Below are 20297 nucleotides of genomic sequence, written 5' to 3' on the forward strand. Positions count from 1 at the left end.
CCCGGCCAACATGTAATTAATTTTATGTATTTTTCCTATCTGTGAACACAACACTCTCAATCCTTTCAGGTACGACTCCAATGAGTGTGATACTTAATGGAACTCCTGGGAACACAGTGGGCTCAGCCCCAGCATTTACCTTAGAAGGCCAATTTAAGAGTGGGGCCTGGGGGAAGACAGTTTTCCTAGGGCTGGAAGTATCCCTATTTATTAACCTTAGGCTGGTTTTAGGCACTTAAGTAGTTGTTGAATGACTGAGACAAATAGGAGACAAAGTGAAGGGAAACTTCTTTAATTGCTTCTTACCCCAGGGAAAGGCACAGAATTACTACCACCCAGCTAGCTTTGCCCCAGGCTCTACCTTTTTCCCTCAGTGGCTAAAGGCCCCTGCTGAAAGGACAAAGACCTTGGTTCACGTTTTAAGTGTTCTAGCTCCCTCGTCTTAAAATCTGCCTTCTGTTTAGATTACATCCACCCATAAAATCTCATAAAGCTTTGACCCATTCTCAATTTTTCAAAAACGAACTCAAGCTCTTTACTTGTCCATGTTAGACTCTACGCAAGAAATACATAATTTGCCCAGGTGATGACAAAAACGAGATGGAACAACTTTTCCCTAAGTTCTCTTTATTGTTATAGCGTTGTTAATATCTTAAGATTCGGAGGTAAACGGAAATGGAGAATCAGCAACTATACTTCAACCTTATTGTAAACAAACACTAACAATAAAAAGTTTTGAAGTTAAAAGGACGTAAGCTCCACCTTCTATCCTTTGTAGAGGTATAAAAACAAAACAAAACAAACTCTGACTACACAGGCTACCCGCTACACACTCAAATCGACCTCCGCGACTGGAGGGGGAAGCACAACTGGTTCTGGCAACCCCCCCGCCGCCACCCCGGCCCATAACGCTTCACCACGTTCTGCGCCACGGCCGGAAGTGACGCATAACCTGCGACGCCAGTGCCTGCCGCCCACGGCCGCAGGAGTCGGGCTTCGGTTGCACCAGAGACAGCGGACTTTCATCCGATGGTTGCAGCAAAGGGATCATGACGGGGAAAAAGTCCTCCCGGGAGAAACGGCGCAAACGTAGCAGTCAGGAGGCGGCCGCAGCGCTCGCGGCCCCGGACATCGTACCCGCCTTGGCCAGCGGCAGCAGTGGAAGCACTAGCGGCTGCGGGAGCGCCGGGGGCTGCGGGAGCGTCAGCTGCTGTGGGAACGCCAATTCTAGTGGAAGTGTCACCGGCGGTGGGAGCGGCGGCAGCTGCTGGGGCGGGAGCAGCGTGGAGCGCAGCGAGCGCCGGAAGCGGAGGAGTACCGACTCTTCCAGCGTCTCGGGCTCCTTGCAGCAGGTGCGTGCGCGCCTCTCTGGCCGCTTCCTGGAGCTGCTGCTTTTTCGGAAGAAGTCGGGCCACCAGAGGGATGGGGCGCTGGCTGGAGCTCACTGCTAGCGCGGCGATCCCAGGGTCGTCCGTGCTTGAGGTTCATGTTCCTACCTAAGTCCTGGTGAGCCCCACACTCCCATCCGTGTCTTGAATCTTGAACTTCAAGTTTCTGGATTTCCTGATCTTTTTTTTTTTTTTTTTAAACTCTTGGCTCCTTCCACTCCTATGGTTTCAGTCTCCCAGAAGAGTATGAGTTGGAAGCTGGCCTTCATTTCCCTTGCGAGCCAAACACTTCTCCCCTCGTCTTCACCTTTTCGTAGATATGGTTAACTCCACATTAGAGATAAGAAAATTGAGGCTCTAAGAAGTTAAACTTTACCCACTGTCACAGAGTTTGTTAATAGCGCCTAGGTTTGAATCCAAATATCTGACTACAAAAGCCATGTTGTTTATACGCCACCAATCTGCCAAGAGAACGCCGTTTTAAAAAAGTTCATAATTTGTTTGAAAACAAATGAATGAATATGTACTTTAAATTCATTCAATGCGGAAATAAAGGGAAAGCGTCAAGTCCCTCTTCTTGCCCCTCCATTAGTATTTTGATACACGGCCTCTTTTAATCACTCCTCGTCAGATACGTGTTTTTAAGTTCCTACACTTAAGCTGTATTGTGTTATTCCCGCTGTTGAGTACCTGCATTGTTGTGATAGGCTTCTTTATATACGTGGTTTGTTATTTTTAGTGACTGCCTGGTATTTTATTATATTTTTCTGATATTTAGGTTTGCAGTTTTTTTTGTATTGTTGTGACTACAATACGAACACCTTTATGTATATATCTCCTACAAGAGTTGTGTTGGGAGAGAGTGTGAGAACTGAAATTCCTGGGTCAAAGTTTATGCCATTAAAAACTTAGTGAATGCCACCAAATGCTTTCCAAATGAGACTTTACAGATTTATAGTCCAAACAGTACATATATAAGAATACCTATTTCTGAAATTCTTAACTAGCTTTTGATAACCATTTTTTTAAAAAATTGCCAGACTAATGGGTCAAATTAATATTGTGTTTAATTTTTATTTTCTTGATTAGTGAGATTGAGCATTTTAATATTTTTACTTGCCATTTGATTCCTTCTTATGTAATTTTCTGTACATATCCTCTGCTCATTTTTCTCTTTGGTAGAGTAGAAACAGTTTCTCTTTATGTAGAGGTTTTATCAGGTGGTTTTCTGGCATTCTGTTGAGATGATCACATACTTTTTCTCCTTTAATCAGATAATGTAATTTATTGATAAGTTAGTTGATGTTGAACAGTCTTTGGAGTCTTGGGACAAGTTCTGTTTGGTTTGTTGAGTTTGTTGTACTTGGCTGGAATTCAGTATTTTTACTTTCATGTATATGTTTCTTTTTTTTTTTTTTATTTTTATCCCCGCTCTGTCGCCCAGGTGGGAGTGCAGTGGCTTGATCTCGGCTCACTGCAAGCTCCGCCTCCCAGGTTCAGGCCATTCCCCTGCCTCAGCCTCCCCAGTAGCTGGGACTATAGGCGCCCGCCACCACGCCCGGCTAATTTTTTGTATTTTCAGTAGAGACAGGGTTTCACCGTGTTGGCCAGGATGGTCTTGATCTCCTGACATCATGATCCACCCGTCTCGGCCTCCCAAAGTGCCAGGATTACAGGCGTGAGCCGCCGTGCCTGGCCGACTTTTAAGTATATGTTTCTAAATTAGATCAGACTGTAGTTTTTATTTTTGTAATGGATTGAATTAGGAAGCTTTGTGTTTTTTTGGTGTGTTCCAGATTGGTTTATATTTTCTTTAAATATTTGTCATTAGTATCTGGGTCTAGTGGAGTTTTTTAGAGTGATTTTTAAAGACACTCTTTAAAAAATTATTTAATATAGATCTATTCAGTTTTCCCACCCCTTCTAGATTCAGTTTTGGATATCACCATTCTTATTTTAAATAGTTTCCTTTTTTTTTTTCTTGTTTTGAGATAGGCTCTCACTGTGTCGCCCAGGCTGGAGTGCAGTGGCACCATCTCAGCCCACTGCAACCTCCGCCTGCCGGGTTCCAGTAATTGTCCTGGCTCAGTCTCCTCAGTAGCTGGGATTACAGGTGCCCGCCACCATGGCCAGATAATTTTTGTATTTTTAATAGAGGTGAGGTTTCACCATGTTGGTCAAGCTGGTTTCCAACTCCTGACCTCAGGTGAGCCACCCGTCTCAGCCTCCCAAAGTGCTGGGATTACAGGCTGAGCCACCGCGCCTGGCCAGTTTCCCTAGTTCTAATACTCCGTTATGATGGGGAGACCAACAACATTGGTCAATTGAATATTGAAAACATTTGCGTACAGAACTAAACCCATCTTCTAATGGAAAATTAGTGTATTTGTGAAGAAAAGATCATTGCATATTAGGCATGTAGACAACATTTCAGACTTTAGAGAGTGCCATTATATCTGTTGTGTATTGAGTTTCCTTTTTTTTTTTTTTTTTTTTTTTTGAGACAGAGTCTCGATCTGTTGCCCAGGCTGGAGTGCAGTGGCGCGATCTCAGCTCACTGCAAGCGCCGCCTCCTGGGTTCACGCCATTCTCCTGCCGCAGCCTCCCGAGTAGCTGGGACAACAGGCCCCCGCCACAACATCCAGTTAATGTTTTTGTATTTTTAGTAGAGACGGGGTTAGCTAGGATGGTCTAGATTTCCTGACCTTGTTATCCGCCCACCTCAGCCTCCCACCTCGGCCTCCCAAAGTGCTGGAATTACAGGTGTGAGCCACCCTGCCCGGCCGAGTTCCCTATTTTCTTAGGAAGAACCTTATTGAAATATAGTTGACATACTGTACAATTTACCCATTTCACATGTACAGTTAAGTGATTTTGTATATATTCAGAGTTGTACAACCGTCACTACAGTCAGTTTTTGTTTTTGTTTTTGTTTTTTTGAGATAGAGTTTCCCTCTTGTTACCCAGGCTGGAGTGCAATGGCGCCATCTCGACTCACTGCAACCTCCGCCTCCTGGATTCAAGCAATTCTTCTGCCTCAGCCTCCCGGGTAGCTGGGATTATAGGCACCCGCCTCCACACCCGGCTAATTTTTCTATTTTTTATTAGAGACGAGGTTTCACCGTGTTGGCCAGGCTGGTCTCGAACAGCTGACCTCAGGTGGTCCGCTCGCCTCGGCCTCCCAAAGTGCTGGGATTACAGGCGTGAGCCACCGCGCCCGGCCTAGTCAGTTTTAAAATATTTTCATCACTCCAGAAAGCAACCTTATGCGTAACTTTTAGCTTATATAATATGTGGTATTTTGTGTCTGGCATCTTTTACTTAGCATAATGTTTTTAAGATTCATCCATGTTGTAGCACATAGGGTTCATTCCTTTGTATCACAGAGATTCATGCCTTTTTATGGTTGCTATACCACATTTTGTTTTGTTTTTGTATAGCTGTACATATGTACCACATACGTCTAGATACCGCTGTACAACATTTCATTTTTCCATTTATCACTTGATGGACATTTGTGTTGTTTCTGCCTTTTGGCTATATAAATAATGCTGTTAAGAACAAGTACAAGTTTTTGTGTAGACATATCATTACATTTCTCTTGGATATATATCTAGGAATGGAATTGCTGGGTCATATGGTAACTTTTCGAGGAACTGCCAAATTAGCTTCCAAAGTAGCTGCGCAATTTTATATTCCTGCTAATAGTGTATGAGGATTCCAGTTTCTCTACATTATTACATTGTAAGCTGTTATAATAAGTGCTGATTCTTCTACTTTTTCAGTCTAATTATCATAGTATTCATTAAAATTGACCCATTTTAAAACTGCTTTGTAAACAACTATCTGACCTCTGTGGTCAGGGAAGATTTTCCAGAGGAAATGACTGTTGAATTGTCTGAAGTATCTGAATTTGTTAATCTCGTGAATATAGTGTGATAGAGAAAGGAGGGAGGAAAGACTGTCATAGGAAAATGGTATGCAAAAGCCCTGCTTGTATGAGCTGAAGGAAGGAGAACAGGTTACAGTCGAGTAATTCAAAGAAGATTGTGTCCTGAACACAAAGAATGAGCATGAAGGCCAGGTAGGCCATATTATCTTAAGAGCAATGGGAATTCATTGAAGAGTTTTAAACAAGAAGGATGAGTACGTATACATTTTATAAAATCCATTCTGCTAACAGTGTACAAAACAAAGAGACCTCAGATTAGATGCAGGGAGTCCCATTAAATGGCTATTGGTGTAACCCAGGCAAAAAATTGTGGTAGTTTGGAACAGAATTATGGCAGTAGATTTGGAGAGACTGGATAGAGTTGGGAGACAGAAAGTAAAATGGACAGAAATCTCTTAAATTACTGAAATTACTTGGTTACTTTGATTATGATTATAAAGTTTTAAAAATGATGATAGCTCCTGGTAAGTATGTTACTTTTCTGTATAATATTTGTGATTTGTAACATCTTTACTTCAATTTATTTATATGAATTTAAGTACAGTGATAATGCATACATAGAGCTTTTGGTTGAATGGCCTTTTAGGGGAAAATCCTAATTCTTCAAAAGTCTAAAACTTTAAGAAATTATTCAATATTTACTATACTTTTGTTTGTGTATCCTAAATATCTCTTCCCTTTATAGCTACTCCTTGAGTTAATTGCAGTGTGGAGAGGAAAATCAAATAATATTAAACAAATATTCTCTCTTATGGTTTTGATAAATAATTATGCAAAGAAGTTGGGAATTTTTGATGAAGAAGAATTTATTAAATGAAAACGTATGATGTCATGTACGTATTCTTTATATTTTAAGTAGTAGTGTTTAATGGTTCTTTATTCTTTTAACTTTAGGAAACTAAATATATTTTGCCAACTTTGGAAAAAGAATTATTCTTGGCAGAGCACAGTGACCTTGAAGAAGGTGGACTGGACCTGACTGTGTCATTGAAACCAGTTAGTTTCTATATATCAGACAAAAAAGAAATGCTTCAGCAGTGCTTCTGTATTATAGGAGAGAAGAAGTTACAGAAGATGCTTCCTGATGTGTTAAAGGTACTTCATTAACACATCAGACTAGATACATATGTAGAAATACAGCTTTCTTTGTAGCAGTTGTTTTACTTAATGTGGTTTTTTTTTTTTGTTTGTTTGTTTTTTTGAGACGGAGTCTTGCTCTGTCGCCCAGGCTGGAGTGCAGTGGCATGATCTCGGCTCACTGCAACCTCCGCCTCCCGGGTTCAGGCAATTCTCTTGCCTCAGCCTCCTGAGTAGCTGGGACTACAGGCATGAACCACCATGCCCGGCTAATTTTTGGATTTTTAAGAGACGAGGTTTCACTGTGTTGGCCAGGCTGGTCTCAAACTCCTGACCTCGTGATCCACCCACCTTGGCCTCCCAAGGTGTTGGAATTACAGGTGTGAGCCACTGCACCTGTCCTTAACGAAGTTTTTAATTGGATGTTTACATCTAAAATAAGCTACTTGAAAAGATTTTGTAAAATAGAGAACCATAATGTATTTGGTTCTTGGAGCCTTGTATATTTAAAAATTTGCCAAGAGAAAATGTTTAGGCAAGAAATGTGTTGACCCTGTGGAGATAATTCTGTTAAATGCAGGGAATGATAGTAACTAAATTGGACATACAATCTTTGTGGTGCTTTAAGAAATAATGTCACAATATGCTGCTGTGTATCAGCAAACAGCAATGGTTAATAATAGCTTATATTTCATTAGATTCACAAGTATTTTTATTTATTTTTGAAAATTATTTAGGGAAATATTTGTTGTTCTAATTGTACAGTTGTAGAAATTGGCCTTGGACACTCAAGTTAAGCCCGAGATCATATATCTAAAGATACAAGACTTGAATATTTAAACCTTTAGAATAATTACTTAACATAAACAGACTGCTGAAGAATAGCTGGGAAACTGACTCACTCTTTAGTTTGTTCTTTGATAGTAAATACAGTTTTATGCATTCCTGTCAAATACACAGTGTTCACATATTAACTGGCAGTTTTTCAGATTTCATCCCAGGAAAAGATGTATGTGAATCTACTTGAGGCTTTAATTTATTTTATTGTAAGATTTTGCTAACTTAAATTTTTATGATTGAAATTTTCCAGTTTACATTGGGGCTGTGTTACATAAATGCATTTTTTTAAAATGTCATTTCCTTTAGAACTGTTCAATAGAAGAAATTAAAAAACTATGCCAGGAACAGTTAGAGCTCCTGTCTGAAAAAAAAATTTTGAAGATTCTTGAGGGTAAGAATACATATTTTCACATTCTGGCAACTTCTTAGTTAATACTATATTCAGCATAAATCCTGAGGTATTCTTTCTCCTACTTGGATATTTAATTTCGTTATTGGGTTATTGTTGAAGAGTATTTTTACTTCTATTTGTACTAAAAAATATAGTTTACATATCAGAAAAGCATTTCAAGAATAGACAATATATCATTTTTCCAGGTCAAGTGTATATAGGTAAGAGTATAACTAATAAAATGAAATAAAAAATGTTTACCAAAAATCTGTAAAAAAATTAATTATTGGAAAGGCAAAGATTTCCCTTAAAATCTTTTTAATTTTCTGCTTTTGATTTTTTATAGTGTTTAGTTACCTATTGCATATTGTTTACTAATACGACCCAGATATAGAGTTAGAATACTTCCATGCAATTTACCAATATTTGTTTGTCTGCCTGTAGTATGACTACTCATGGTGATACACCTCTAGAATTTTGGATTATCAGGCATGTTTTTTTTTCTTTTGGAACTTTGCAAGGATTTTAGCTTTAACGTGACAGAAGAAGAAACAAAAATTGGAGCCTTTCAGTCTCCAGAGATAGCTTCATTTTTAAATGTAAAATTGATGGCATTTTGTAACTCTGGAAATAGATATATACATATGTACGTAGTATGTAAGTGTATATACACACGTTCTTGTCTGTATACATTTATATAATAGATAAAAAGAAGGCAATGAGGCTGGGCGCAATGGCTCACGCCTGTAATCCCAGCACTTTGGGAGGCTGAGGTGGGCTGATCACAGGGTCAGGAGTTCGAGACCAGCCTAGCTAACATGGTGAAACCCCGCCTCTACTAAAAATATAAAAATTAGCCAGGTGTGGTGGTGGGCACCTGTAGTCCCAGCTGCTCGGGAGGCTGAGGCAGGAGAATTGGTAGAACCCGGGAGGTGGAGGTTGCAGTGAGCCGAGGTCGCGCCACTGCACACCAGCCAGGGTGACAGTGTGAGACTCCATCTAAAAAAAAAAAAAGCAATGAGAAATACCTAATAAGGCATTGAAAAAATTATTTTAAATGTAAGCAATTAAAAATTTAAATTTTGACCCAGTATAAAGTTCTTTAATCTGCATCACTTTTAAAGATTATACTTTTTAATGTAATGATTACATCATTTTAACATTTTTATAAGTGTGCTTTCAATAGTTTCTTTCATTTATAAGGTGACAATGGAATGGACTCTGATATGGAAGAGGAAGCAGATGATGGTTCTAAGATGGGATCTGATTTAGTCAGTCAGTAAGTTGAAAAACTTTCATTTTTATTTCAAAATTTCTTTGTTATTCCTTTGGTGACTTCTTATGTCAAAGATATGATTGTTTTTCCATGTTTTATTTATAAAATCATTCAATGGTATAGAAAGATTTATTTGTCTACTTGTAATAATTGGTCCTTTTGGTATATATGAGGATGGAGTTAACTACTTTCAGGATTAAGATGATTTTTAAAAACTACTTCACATAGATATAGAACAATAGCAGTGCCAACCTGAAGCAGAATCACTCCCATTTGGATTTTGAATACACTATTCACGATCCTCACTGTTTATTTATTAAGCACTTACTCTACCAGGTACTATATTAAACAACATAGAACACTTGATCTCATTAAATTAATCTATGTATTTATTAATATTAGGCAATAATAGCCTCATTTCACAGAAGAGATAGTTACGTTCATGTAAGTCTACATATTTTACCTATAAATATATATTATTTGACTGTCGGGATGATAAAAGAAATACCTGAAGTTTTGGGATGCTGACTAATCAAGAAGCTACATGCTAATTATTCGTTTGTTCTTCATGAGTGCACATCAAAGTTTCACCTTTTAATTTGAGCATCTATTGATGCTATTTGCTTAAAACAATTAACTATTTTGGTAGTTGCCAAAGAATGACTTGTTCTTTGCAAAGCTTAGCATTTTTCCTGAAGAATATAAGAGATTTGTGCTAGATCAGAAAAAGATAAAGTATAAAAGAAAAATAAATACTTGTGTCGCAGGCAGTAGTACACATAAGAAGAGGTTACCAGGGGCAGTAGCATAGAGAAGTACATAGTTAACCAGAAATACAGAATTTTTTCATTTTAAAAGAATGCTATTGGGTAGGAGTGTTATAGGGTAATTTATATGAAAACATAGAGTAGAAAATGTACACATTTTTAATGTCTTACTATTAGCATTCCTGCAAAATACTTAGCTTTAAATCATTTATGTAGTATACTAATTTAGTTCCACTAGTTTAAGCATTTACAAGGCCTGTTAACTTTTTAATATTTTAAAGTTTCTTAAATTATCTAAATTAATCACTTTGTTTCTTTTTAAAAAAATTTATTTGCCCCAATCCCCACATTGATCAGCATTTTGTTTCTTGATGTTACTTACAGAGAATCCTGAATTGAGCTTTTGCTTGATTATATTTGTTATCCCTTTTTTAAAATCTATTATTTTTTTCCAGTTTTTGAGGTGCCATTAGGCTTAAGTGCTTTGCTTCTTCATACCTGAGCATTAGTGTTACCTTTTCAACTGTTAGAAGCCATTTAATGATGTATTAGTCTGTTTTCATGTTGCTGATAAAGACATACCCAAGACTGGGTAATTTATAAGGAAAAAGGGATTTAGTGGATTCATAGTTCCACATGACTGGGGATGCCTCACAATCATGGTGGAAGGTGAAAGGTGCTTCATACATGGCGGCAGCAAGAGAGAATGAGGGAACCAAGTGAGAGATCTGATGTTTGTAAAACCACCCCCATGATTCAGTTATCTCTCACTGGTTCCCTTCCACAACATGTAAGAATTATGGGAACTGTAATTCCAGATGAGATTTAGGTGGAGACACAGCCAAACCGTATCATTCTGCCCCAGCCCCTCCCAAATCTCATGTCTTCACATTTGAAAACCAATCATGCCTTTCCAACAGTCCCCCAGAGTCTTAACTCATTTCAGCATTAACTCAAAAGTCTACAGTCCAAAGGCTCATCTGAGACAAGGCAAGTCCCTTCCGCCTATGAGCCTATAAAATCAAAAGCAAGTTAGTTACTTCCTAGATATAATGGGGATACAGGCATTGGATAAATACACCCCTTCCAAATGGGAGAAATTGGCCAAAATGAAGGGACTACAGGCCCCATGCAAGTCTGAAATCCAGCGAGGCAGTGAAATCTTAAAGCTCCAAAATGATCTCTTTTGACTCCATGTCTCACATCCACGTCACACTGATGCAAATGGTAGGTTTCCATGGTCTTGGGAAGCTCCGCCCCTGTGGCTTTGCAGGGTACAGCCTCCCTCCTAGCTGCTTTCACATGCTGGTGTTGAGTGTCTGCGGCTTTTCCAGGTGCGTGGTGCAAGTTGTCAGTGAATATACCATTCTGGGGTCTGGAGGATGGTGGCCCTCTTCTCACAGCTCCACCAGGCAGTGCCCCAATGAAGACTGTGTGTGGAGGCTTCAACCCCACATTTCCCTTCTGCACTGCCCTAGCAGAGGTTCTCTATGAGAGCCCCACCCCTGCAGCTAACTTCTGCCTGGACATGTAGGTGTTTCCATATCCTCCGAAATCTAGGTGGAGGTTCCCAAACCTCCTGCAGGTGCACAGTTCTTGACTTCTGTGCACCTGCAGGCTCAACACCACATGGAAGCTGCCAAGGCTTAGGGCTTGTGCCCTCTGAAGCACCAAGTCCCTAGGGTGCACATAGCAGGGGAGCCCTGAGCCTGGCCCATGAAACCATTTTTCCCTCCTAGGCCTCCAGGCCTGTGATGGGAGGCGCTGCCATGACCTCTGACATTTTCCCCATCGCCTTGGCGATTAACATTGGGCTGCTCGTTACTTATGCAAATTTCTGCCGCCTTCTTGATTCTCTCCTCAGAAAATGGGTTTTTCTTTTCTATGGCATTGGCAGGCTGCAAATTTTCTGAACTTTTATGCTCTGTTTCCCTTTTAAAACTGGATGCTTTTAATAATACCCACATACCTCTTGAATGTTTTGCTGCTTAGAAATTTCTTCCACCAAATACCCTAAATCATCTCCCTCAAGTTCAAAGTTCCACAAATCTCTAGCTCAAGGGCAAAATGCTGCCAGTCTCTGCTAAAATATAGCAAGAGTCACCTTTACTCCAGTTCCCAACAAGTTTCTCATCTCCGTCTGAAACCACCACACCCTGGATTTCCTTGTCCATATCATTATCAGCATTTGGTGAAAGCCATTCAACAAGTCTCTAGGAAGTTCCAGACTTTCCCACATTTTCCTGTCTTCTGGGCCCTCCAAACTGTTCTAACCTCTGCCTGTTATCCAGTTCCAAAGTCACTTTCACATTTTCGTGTATTTGTACAGCAGTGTCCCACTCTGCTGGTACCAATTTGCTGTATTAGTCTGTTTTCACACTGCTAATAAAGGCATACCTGAGACTGGGTAATTTATAACGAAAAAGAGGTTTACTGGACTCACAGTTCCATATGGCTGGGGAGGCCTCACAGTCATGGTGGAAGGCAAAAGGCACTTCTTATATGGCAGCAGCAAGAGAGAATGAGGGAACCAAGCAAAAGGGGTTTCCCCTTATAAAACCATCAGATCTTGTGAAACTTACTACTACCACCAGAAGAGTATGGGAGAAACTGCCCCCATGATTCAATTATCTCCCACCAGGTTCCTCCTACAATATATGGGAAGTGTGGGAACTACAATTCACGATGAAACTTGGGTGGGGACACAGCAAAACTATATCAAATGGATAGCCAATTATAGTAGCTATGTAACTTTTTATAACGATTACAACAACGGCTGTGCATGGTGGTTCACACCTGTAATCCCAGCACTTTGTGAGTACAGGTTGAGAGGATCACCTGAGGCTGGGAGTTTGAGACCAGTCTAGGCAACATAGTGAGACCCTGTCTCTACAAAAAATTAAATTAGATGGGGTCTTGCTACGTTACCCAGGTTGATGTTGAATTCCTGGCCTCAAACTGTCCTCCCACCTCAGCATCCCAAAGCATGGGTGACTCAATTTTGATTTTTAGTCAATGTTTTTTCTAAAGTTATGGAATAGCATTTAAGGTTTAAAGATGAAAGAGAGGGCTTGGCACACTTGCTTATGCCTGTAATCCCAGCACTTTGGAAGGCCAGGGTGGGTGGATCACTTGAGGTCAGGAGTTTGAGACCAGCCTGGCCAACATGATGAAACCCGGTCTCCACTAAAAATAGAAAAATCAGCCAGGCATGGTAATGCGTGCCTATAATCCCAGGTACTTGGAGGCTGAGGCAGGAGAGTCACTTGAACCCGGGAAATGGAGGTTGCAGTTAGCCAAGATCCCACAACTGCACTCCTGGGTGACAGAGCAAAACTCCATCTCAGAAAAGAAAGAAAGAAAGATGACAGGTTTTCACAACTTCTGCTGTACTGCTGACCCACTGTGACTCTCCAAGGCTGGTGCCATCTCTAGCTCACTGAACTCTAGGTGAAGGAAAAGGGGACCAAGTAAGGAGGTTGCTATATATGGTGGCTCCTACAAAGCAGACTGCTTGCACATTAACTGGTGGTAAAGCATCCAGGAAGCAACCCACTACAAAGGCTGCTTATGAGCGTGCACCCTCTCCTGGAGTGGTGAAGAAACCTCATTGTTACAGGCCTGGTACTGTGGCACTCCATGAAATCAGTTGTTTCTGGAAGTCCACTGAACTTCAGAATCACACACTTCCCTTCCACGGTCTGGTTTGAGAAATTGCTCAGGACTTCAAATCAGACCAGTGTGTCCGGAGTGCACTATTGGTGCTTTGCGGGAGGCAAGTGGGGCCTAGCTGGTTGGCCTTTTTGAAGACACCAACCTGTGTGCGTCCATGCCAAATGTATAACAATTATGCCAAAAGACACTCAGTGAGTGTGGAGAACGTCCTTTTAAGAATCCACTGTGATGGGAAACATTTCATTCTCTGAAAGAGAACCTCTCCCCCCCAAATTTTTTTCCTATTATTGGTAGTTTTGAGCTTATTTTTTTGCCATAGAGTCAAAAGATACCTGTATTAGTTGGGGTTCTCTAGGGGGCAGAACTAATAGGATATATGTATATGTGAAAGGGAGTTTATTAAGGAGAACTGAGTCACACGATCACAAGGTAAAGTCCCACGATAGGTCGTCTGCAGGTTGAGGAGCACGGAAGCCAGTGGTGGATCAGTCCAAGTCCCAAAACCTCAAAAGTAGGGAAGCCGACAGTGCAGCCCTCAGTCTGTGGCCAAAGGCCAAGAGCCCCTGGCAAACACTGGCGTAAGTCTAAGAGTCTAAAAACTGAAGAACCTGGAGTCTGATGTTCAAGGGCATCCAGCACGGGAGAAAGATGAAGGCTGGAAGACTCAGCAAGTCTACTCTTACATTTTTTCCTGCCTGCTTTATTCTAGCTGTGCTGGCAGCTGATTAGATGGTGCCCACCGATTGAGGGTGGGTCTGCCTCTCCCAGTCCACTGACTCAAATGTTAATCTCGTTTGGCAACATCCTCACAGACACACCCAGGAACAATACTTTGCATCCTTCAATCCAATCAAGTTGACAATATTAACCATCACAGTACCTAAGTATATGATTGTTAGTGAAAAAATAGGGAATAGAAATCAGTTATTTCCAGTTTTTCCATTTTTATTTATGTGTGAATTTTTAACATACATTCAGGGACATAAAGCATTAATGCAAGTCAGAATGTTTCAGTGAACAAGTTTCAATGGTTCAACTTTATAAATAAATCTGTTAAAATTTTCTGGAAAAAGAATGACATCATAAACAGCAGTTTTGCCCTTCTTAGAATTTACTACAAAGCAACAACAAAAATAAACAGAAATAGAAATTATCTTGGATGAAATTAGGAGATATCCTTAACTTCAAATCACTTTGAGGAGCTATTCTTAAATGCACTGATTTTCAAGTAATGTCGTGGAAAGATACCTGTGGAAAACTTCCATGTATACAAATCTCAAAGATTCAGTATACATTTCTCCAAAGTCAGAGGAAGAGATTCAGGGAAGAAGGAAGCTTGAATGTTGCTCCTTTTTTCTTTGACTAGTAACCATGTAGTGTATCTGTTTCTCTAAAGTAAGATGGGTGTTGGTTGCAGGTAAGATTTTGTCTCTTTGGGAATCTTGGCAAAGATAATAACTACAAAGTGTTTACTTTGGGCTGGATAGGTACTTGTTGATTTGCATTGAAGATCCTAGAGGAAAGTGTTGGATTTTTTTTTTTTTTTAGACAGTGTCTCACTCTGTCCCCCAAGCTGGAGTAAGTGTGCAGTCTTGGCTCACTGAAACCTCTGTCTCCCATGCTCAAGTGATCCTCCCACCTTGGCATCCCAAACTGCTGGGACTAGAGGCTTAAGCCACCACGCCTGGCCAAAGTGGTGGAACTTGGTTTACTGAGGTCTGAGAACTCCTGTGGGGAAGTGGAGGAAGATGGGGAATGGGAAGGGGAAAGTTAACATATACCTTGCATGAATATGCCTGGTTTCTTTCATTTTATAAGTTGAAGATAGAATTGAATGGGCCAGCTGTTTCCTGTCTCTGAGTCTGGCAGAACCTGAAAAAACTGGGGAGTAGATATCTCAAAGTATAGTGGTTTACTTCTTCATTGTGGATCTGTGGAGGGAGAGACTGCTTTGCTTTCTGCCATTTTGGAGTAGCTACTAAACCTGAGCCCCAAGGAATTGACCATAATGACATACATAAACACATGCATGAATACATATATAACATCTTTAAAGGATCTTGATATCTAGAGAGAAGATTACTTGAAAGAAACAAAGCACATGCCAAGGTAAATTAAGCTGTTAGAGGAATGAACACTGGCAGGGAATAAAATGAGCTCTTATGGAAAATCAAGTGCAGCACGAAGAATTATTCTTGGGCTGAAAAATATGATTTTTTAAGCTAAATTCTGTAAGTTAATCAGAATAGGGGATCGTTACCATTAAGTCCCAAATTAGATCCCTGAAAGAATGGATTCACAAAGCAAAAATATAAAAGATGGAAATCATAAGAGAAAATAATCGAGTAAGTTAGAAGGCTTTGGCATCCTCATGTATAATAAATAGGAATCCTAGAAAGAGAAAATGAAGCATAGAAAGGGGAGGCAAAATACTAAATCATTAAGTAATTATTAAATAATAATTTAATAATGTAGGAAATTTTTCCTGTGTAATAAATATAGAAAAATATAACAAATATAGGAAATATATTTAATAAATATAGGAAAATTTTTCTGACCTGAAAAACAAATTTAAGTCTTCAAATTGAAAGTGCTCACTGAGTTCTAGGCAGGATTGCAGGGAAAAAATAACACGGAAGCAGATTTTTTTTTTTTGTAAAGTGAAAAATTTAACAGCCTTCCAGTCGACAGAACACATCAAAGAAGGAAAAGGATCAGATTTTTCATCTGCAACACCAGAAACTGTAATAAGATAATGGAGTAACATGTTCATACAACTGAAATTGAACCCTTGCTTCTATACTTGGTCAAGATACCATTCATTTGTTGGGTGAAAGAAGGATGCAGATAGACAGGAATGCAGAGATGATATATCCACGTACTCATCTGAGGAAAATACAGTCATGTGACACTTAATAATGAGGAATTGCACTGAGAGATGCGTAGTTAGGTGATTTGTTGTGCAAACGTCATAGAGTACACTTACACAAACCTAGATGTTACAGGTTTATTATCCTTTATTGGAAATGCGTGGGGCCAGAAGTGTTTTGGATTTCAGATTTTTTTTCAGATTTTGGAATATATGCATATACATACTGATATCTTGGGGATGGACCCAAGTCTAAACATTAAATTCATTTATGTTTCATGTACATCTTACGGCTTGAAGGTAATCTTATACAATATTTATTTATTAAACAAATTTTTTTAGAGGCAGGTCTCGGTCTTTTGCCCATGCCAGAGTGCAGGTACAATCATAGATCACTGTAGCCTCAAACTCCTGGGCTCAAGTGATCTGCCTCAGCTTCCCAAGCAGCTGGGACTATAGGCCTGTGCTACCATCCCTGGCTTACTTTTAAATTTTTTGTAGAGACAGGGTCTCACTATGTTGCCCAGGCTGGCCATGAACTCCCAGCCTCAAGTGATCTTCCCACCTTGGACTCCCAAAGTGCTAGGATTACAGACATGAGCCACTGCACCTAGCCAATTTTATAAAATTAAAGTATTAAACTTCTGTGCACTTGCCACAAGAGGTCAGGTGTGGAATTTCCCACTTGTGGCGTTATGTTGGTGCTCAAAAAATTCCATATTTTGGAGCATTTTGGATTTCGGATCGGATTAGGGATGCTTAAACTATAGCCTGCTACATACCTAGGCCATATGATATAGCCTGTTATTCCTAGGCTCCAAAACTGTACAGCATGTTATTGTAGTGAATACTATAGACAATTGTGGTACAGTGGTAAGTATTTATGTATCCAAATATTATCTAAACATAGAAAAGTTACAATAAATGATACACCTGTACAGGGCACTTACCAATACAGAAGCATGACCATTTATATAGAAAGTTTTAAGGAATCTCAAAAAAAAAAAACCCTTCTAGAATACATATGTGAAAGAATAATGACCTCCCCCTCACCCAAGAGATATCCAGATTTTAATTCCCAGAATCTGTGAATATGTACTTTGAAAAGACAAAAGAGACTTTGCTGATGTGATTAATTAAGTTGAGGATCTTGAGATGGGAAGACTATTCTGGATTATCAAGCTGAGACCAGAATAATCATGAGGATCCTTATAAGAGGGAGATAAGACAGTTAAAGTCAAGGGATGCTGGAAGCAGAGATTAAAATGATGTGCTTGGAAGATGGAGGAAGGATCCACAAGCCAGGGAATATAGGCTGCCTTTTAGAAGCTGGAAAAGACAGGAAGGAAGTAGATTTTTCCCTGGATCCTCTGCAAGAAATGCAGTATTACCTACAACTTGATTCTAGTTCTTAAGACTTATTTTGGACTTAGAACCTTCAGAACTGTATGAGGATAAATATATGTTCTTTTAAGCCACTAAACTTGTGATAGTATGTTAGAGTGGCGATAGAAAACTAATACAATATACTTGATTAAAACCTGGACAATAAGCCAAAGTTATAGATTGGTTGCCTAGAGCAATAGGGTCATTTTCTATGACCTAAGCAATGTTTTAAAATTTTTGAAATTGTTTCCAACATTCCAAATGAGATCACACCACAATCTGGATTTCTTAGTTGCTTGAAAAAAAATCAGATCAAGCAACTTTCCTGGGCATGCAAAAAATTAGAGCTGAGTGCTGCAGTTTTTTATATGACATTGTATTTCAGTGCACTACCTAGTACTTCATTTGCCTGAATGTTTAATACACAAAATGTTTATAAAATGAGACTCTGATTGAAGGGGAAAGTACATAAAGGACAAAGGTTGGCTTTAGAAACAATTATATCAGTTTGTCAGCTTCTTATCAACTGAGACATACAGCTTTTTTAATGAAGAAAAATAATTTCAAATATGTCTAGATTAAATAAATCTGTGTTATTAAAATACATGAAAAAATTTGATGTTTTCTTTTAATAGGCGACCTATGCTCTTTTATTATAGTGCTTTTTGTTTTTGTTTTTTGAGACAGAGTCTCACTCTGTTGCCCAGGCTGGAGTGCAGTGGTGTGATCTCAGCTCATTGCATCCTCCATCTCCAACATTCAAGCAATTCTCCCACCTTAGCTTTCCGAGTAGCTGGGATTACAGGTGCATACCACCACGCCTGGCTAATTTTTGTATTTTTTAGTAGAGTTGGGGTTTCACCATGTTGCCCAGGCTGGTCTTGAACCCCTGACCTCAAGTGATCCACCTGCCTTGGCCTCCCAAATTGTCTTTTATTATAGTTTTAATTAGAAAGGAACATAACATCAACAGAATTGTCTAAGAAGCTGTAAAGTGACATCTTTCAGTATGAGGTGTACATATACGTGTGTGTGTGTATGGTATTTAACATACCCTATGTAAGTTTTCTTAAAACACATTAAATATTTTAAGATACAGAATTATGCACAAGTGTTTATGAACAAGCTTTAAAGATTATAAATTTATCTTTACAGTTTATCTTCTCATATTGCCAGCTTTATATATTCAAATTCTATTTTTCCTCTAAGTCAGCTTTCAAATGTATTTTTTTTCCAGATTTCTCTTTCTATTGCTGTTTTAAAGATTATTTCCCTACTCTTACCATACCTTAAGATAGCTCCTTTTTACTACCAATAGTAACAAGAAAGTAGTAATCATAAGAAATTTTTGATAGTGTGCTAGTTTGAAACCTGAAATTAATGAGGGTTACAAAAATTTTAATGGGGATGAAGATTAGGAACTGTGAAGATACAACATCCATCGTTTCTAAATACCTTCATTTTTTAAGTGAGAAAATTGATTTCATGGAGGTAATGAATAGAATGGTGGTTACCAGAGGTTACAGTGGGTACGGGGAGAGTTTGGGTGAAGAAGGTTAGTTCAGTGGATACAAAAATACAGTTAGATAGAAGGAATAAGTTCCAGTGTTCAGTAGCACAATAGGGGTACTGTAGTTAACAATAATTTATTGTTTATTTCAAAATAGGTAGAAGAGAAAATTTAGAATGTTCCCAGCACAAAGAAATGTTGAGTTTGAGGTGATGGATATTCCAGTTATGCAGATTTCATCATTATTCATTGTATGCTTGTATTTGAAATATCACATATACCCCATAAATAAGTACAACCATTAGGTATCTGTAAAAAAAAAAATTTTTTTTTTTTTTTTTTTTTTTTTTGAGATGGAGTCTCACTTTGTTGCCTAGGCTGGAGTGCAGTGGTGTGATCTCGGCTCACTGCAAGCTCCACCTCCCAGGTTCATGCCGTTCTCCTGCCTCAGCCTCCCAAGCAGGTGGGACCACAGGCGCCTGCCACCACAGCCGGCTAATATTTTGTATTTTTAGTAGAGACGGGGTTTCACCATGTTAGCCAGGATGGTCTCAGTCTCCTGACCTCATGATCTGCCCGCCTCGGCCTCCCAAAGTTCTGGGATTACAGGCGTGAGCCACCGCGTCTGGTCCAGGTATCTGTAAAATTTTTTAAAGAGTGAAAAAAGACGAGGAATGGTATTGTCACCTTAGGGAAAAGAAAATGAGCAAATTTATATTTTATTTCAGGTTGTCTAAAAACTTTAGCATGTGTGGTTTTATAGCGTTTTAAAACTATTAGGAATTGTGACAACATTTGTAAAAGTTACAGATTAAGACAAAACTGCTTAACAATGCAACAATTTTAAGTAAATAGGTAATATGAAGTCTTGGAATTAGAGTGTTGTCTCTGATCGGAGATGGGCTGGGAAAAAAGCTTTATTCTAGCTAAAATAACACTAAAAATGAGAACAGGTATTAGTTTGGCCTGTAATATTAGATGATTATATTCCAAAGAATGTGCTTATAATGAAATTTAAGTCTTGAATAGCACAATAAAATAATTAGGATTGAGGTTTTATATGTAAGAAATAAAAGTATAAATACTGTAGGGAAATCTTAGCAGTTTTAAAATTGCTTTCTCTAAATATCTTTATGAATTTTAAATGAGTGTGCTTTTATTGAGTG

At 39.1% G+C, this 20297-nt stretch overlaps 1 protein-coding gene across 1 annotated transcript in view; it reads left to right on the plus strand.

The window, feature by feature from the left end:
• Positions 1–620: 620 nt before the first annotated feature.
• CAAP1 (caspase activity and apoptosis inhibitor 1) overlaps positions 621–20297 on the plus strand; it is a 53170-nt gene continuing 33493 nt past the window's right edge. The window contains exons 1-4 of the mRNA XM_055294043.2: positions 621–1352; positions 6235–6435; positions 7564–7648; positions 8852–8927. Of these exons, the coding sequence (XP_055150018.1) occupies positions 1050–1352; positions 6235–6435; positions 7564–7648; positions 8852–8927 (665 nt within the window). The 5' untranslated portion in view covers positions 621–1049. The remainder of the gene's footprint in view (positions 1353–6234; positions 6436–7563; positions 7649–8851; positions 8928–20297) is intronic.

This window comes from Symphalangus syndactylus, chromosome 9 (genome assembly GCF_028878055.3).
Source record: "Symphalangus syndactylus isolate Jambi chromosome 9, NHGRI_mSymSyn1-v2.1_pri, whole genome shotgun sequence".
Classification (NCBI taxonomy): Eukaryota; Metazoa; Chordata; class Mammalia; order Primates; family Hylobatidae; genus Symphalangus; species Symphalangus syndactylus.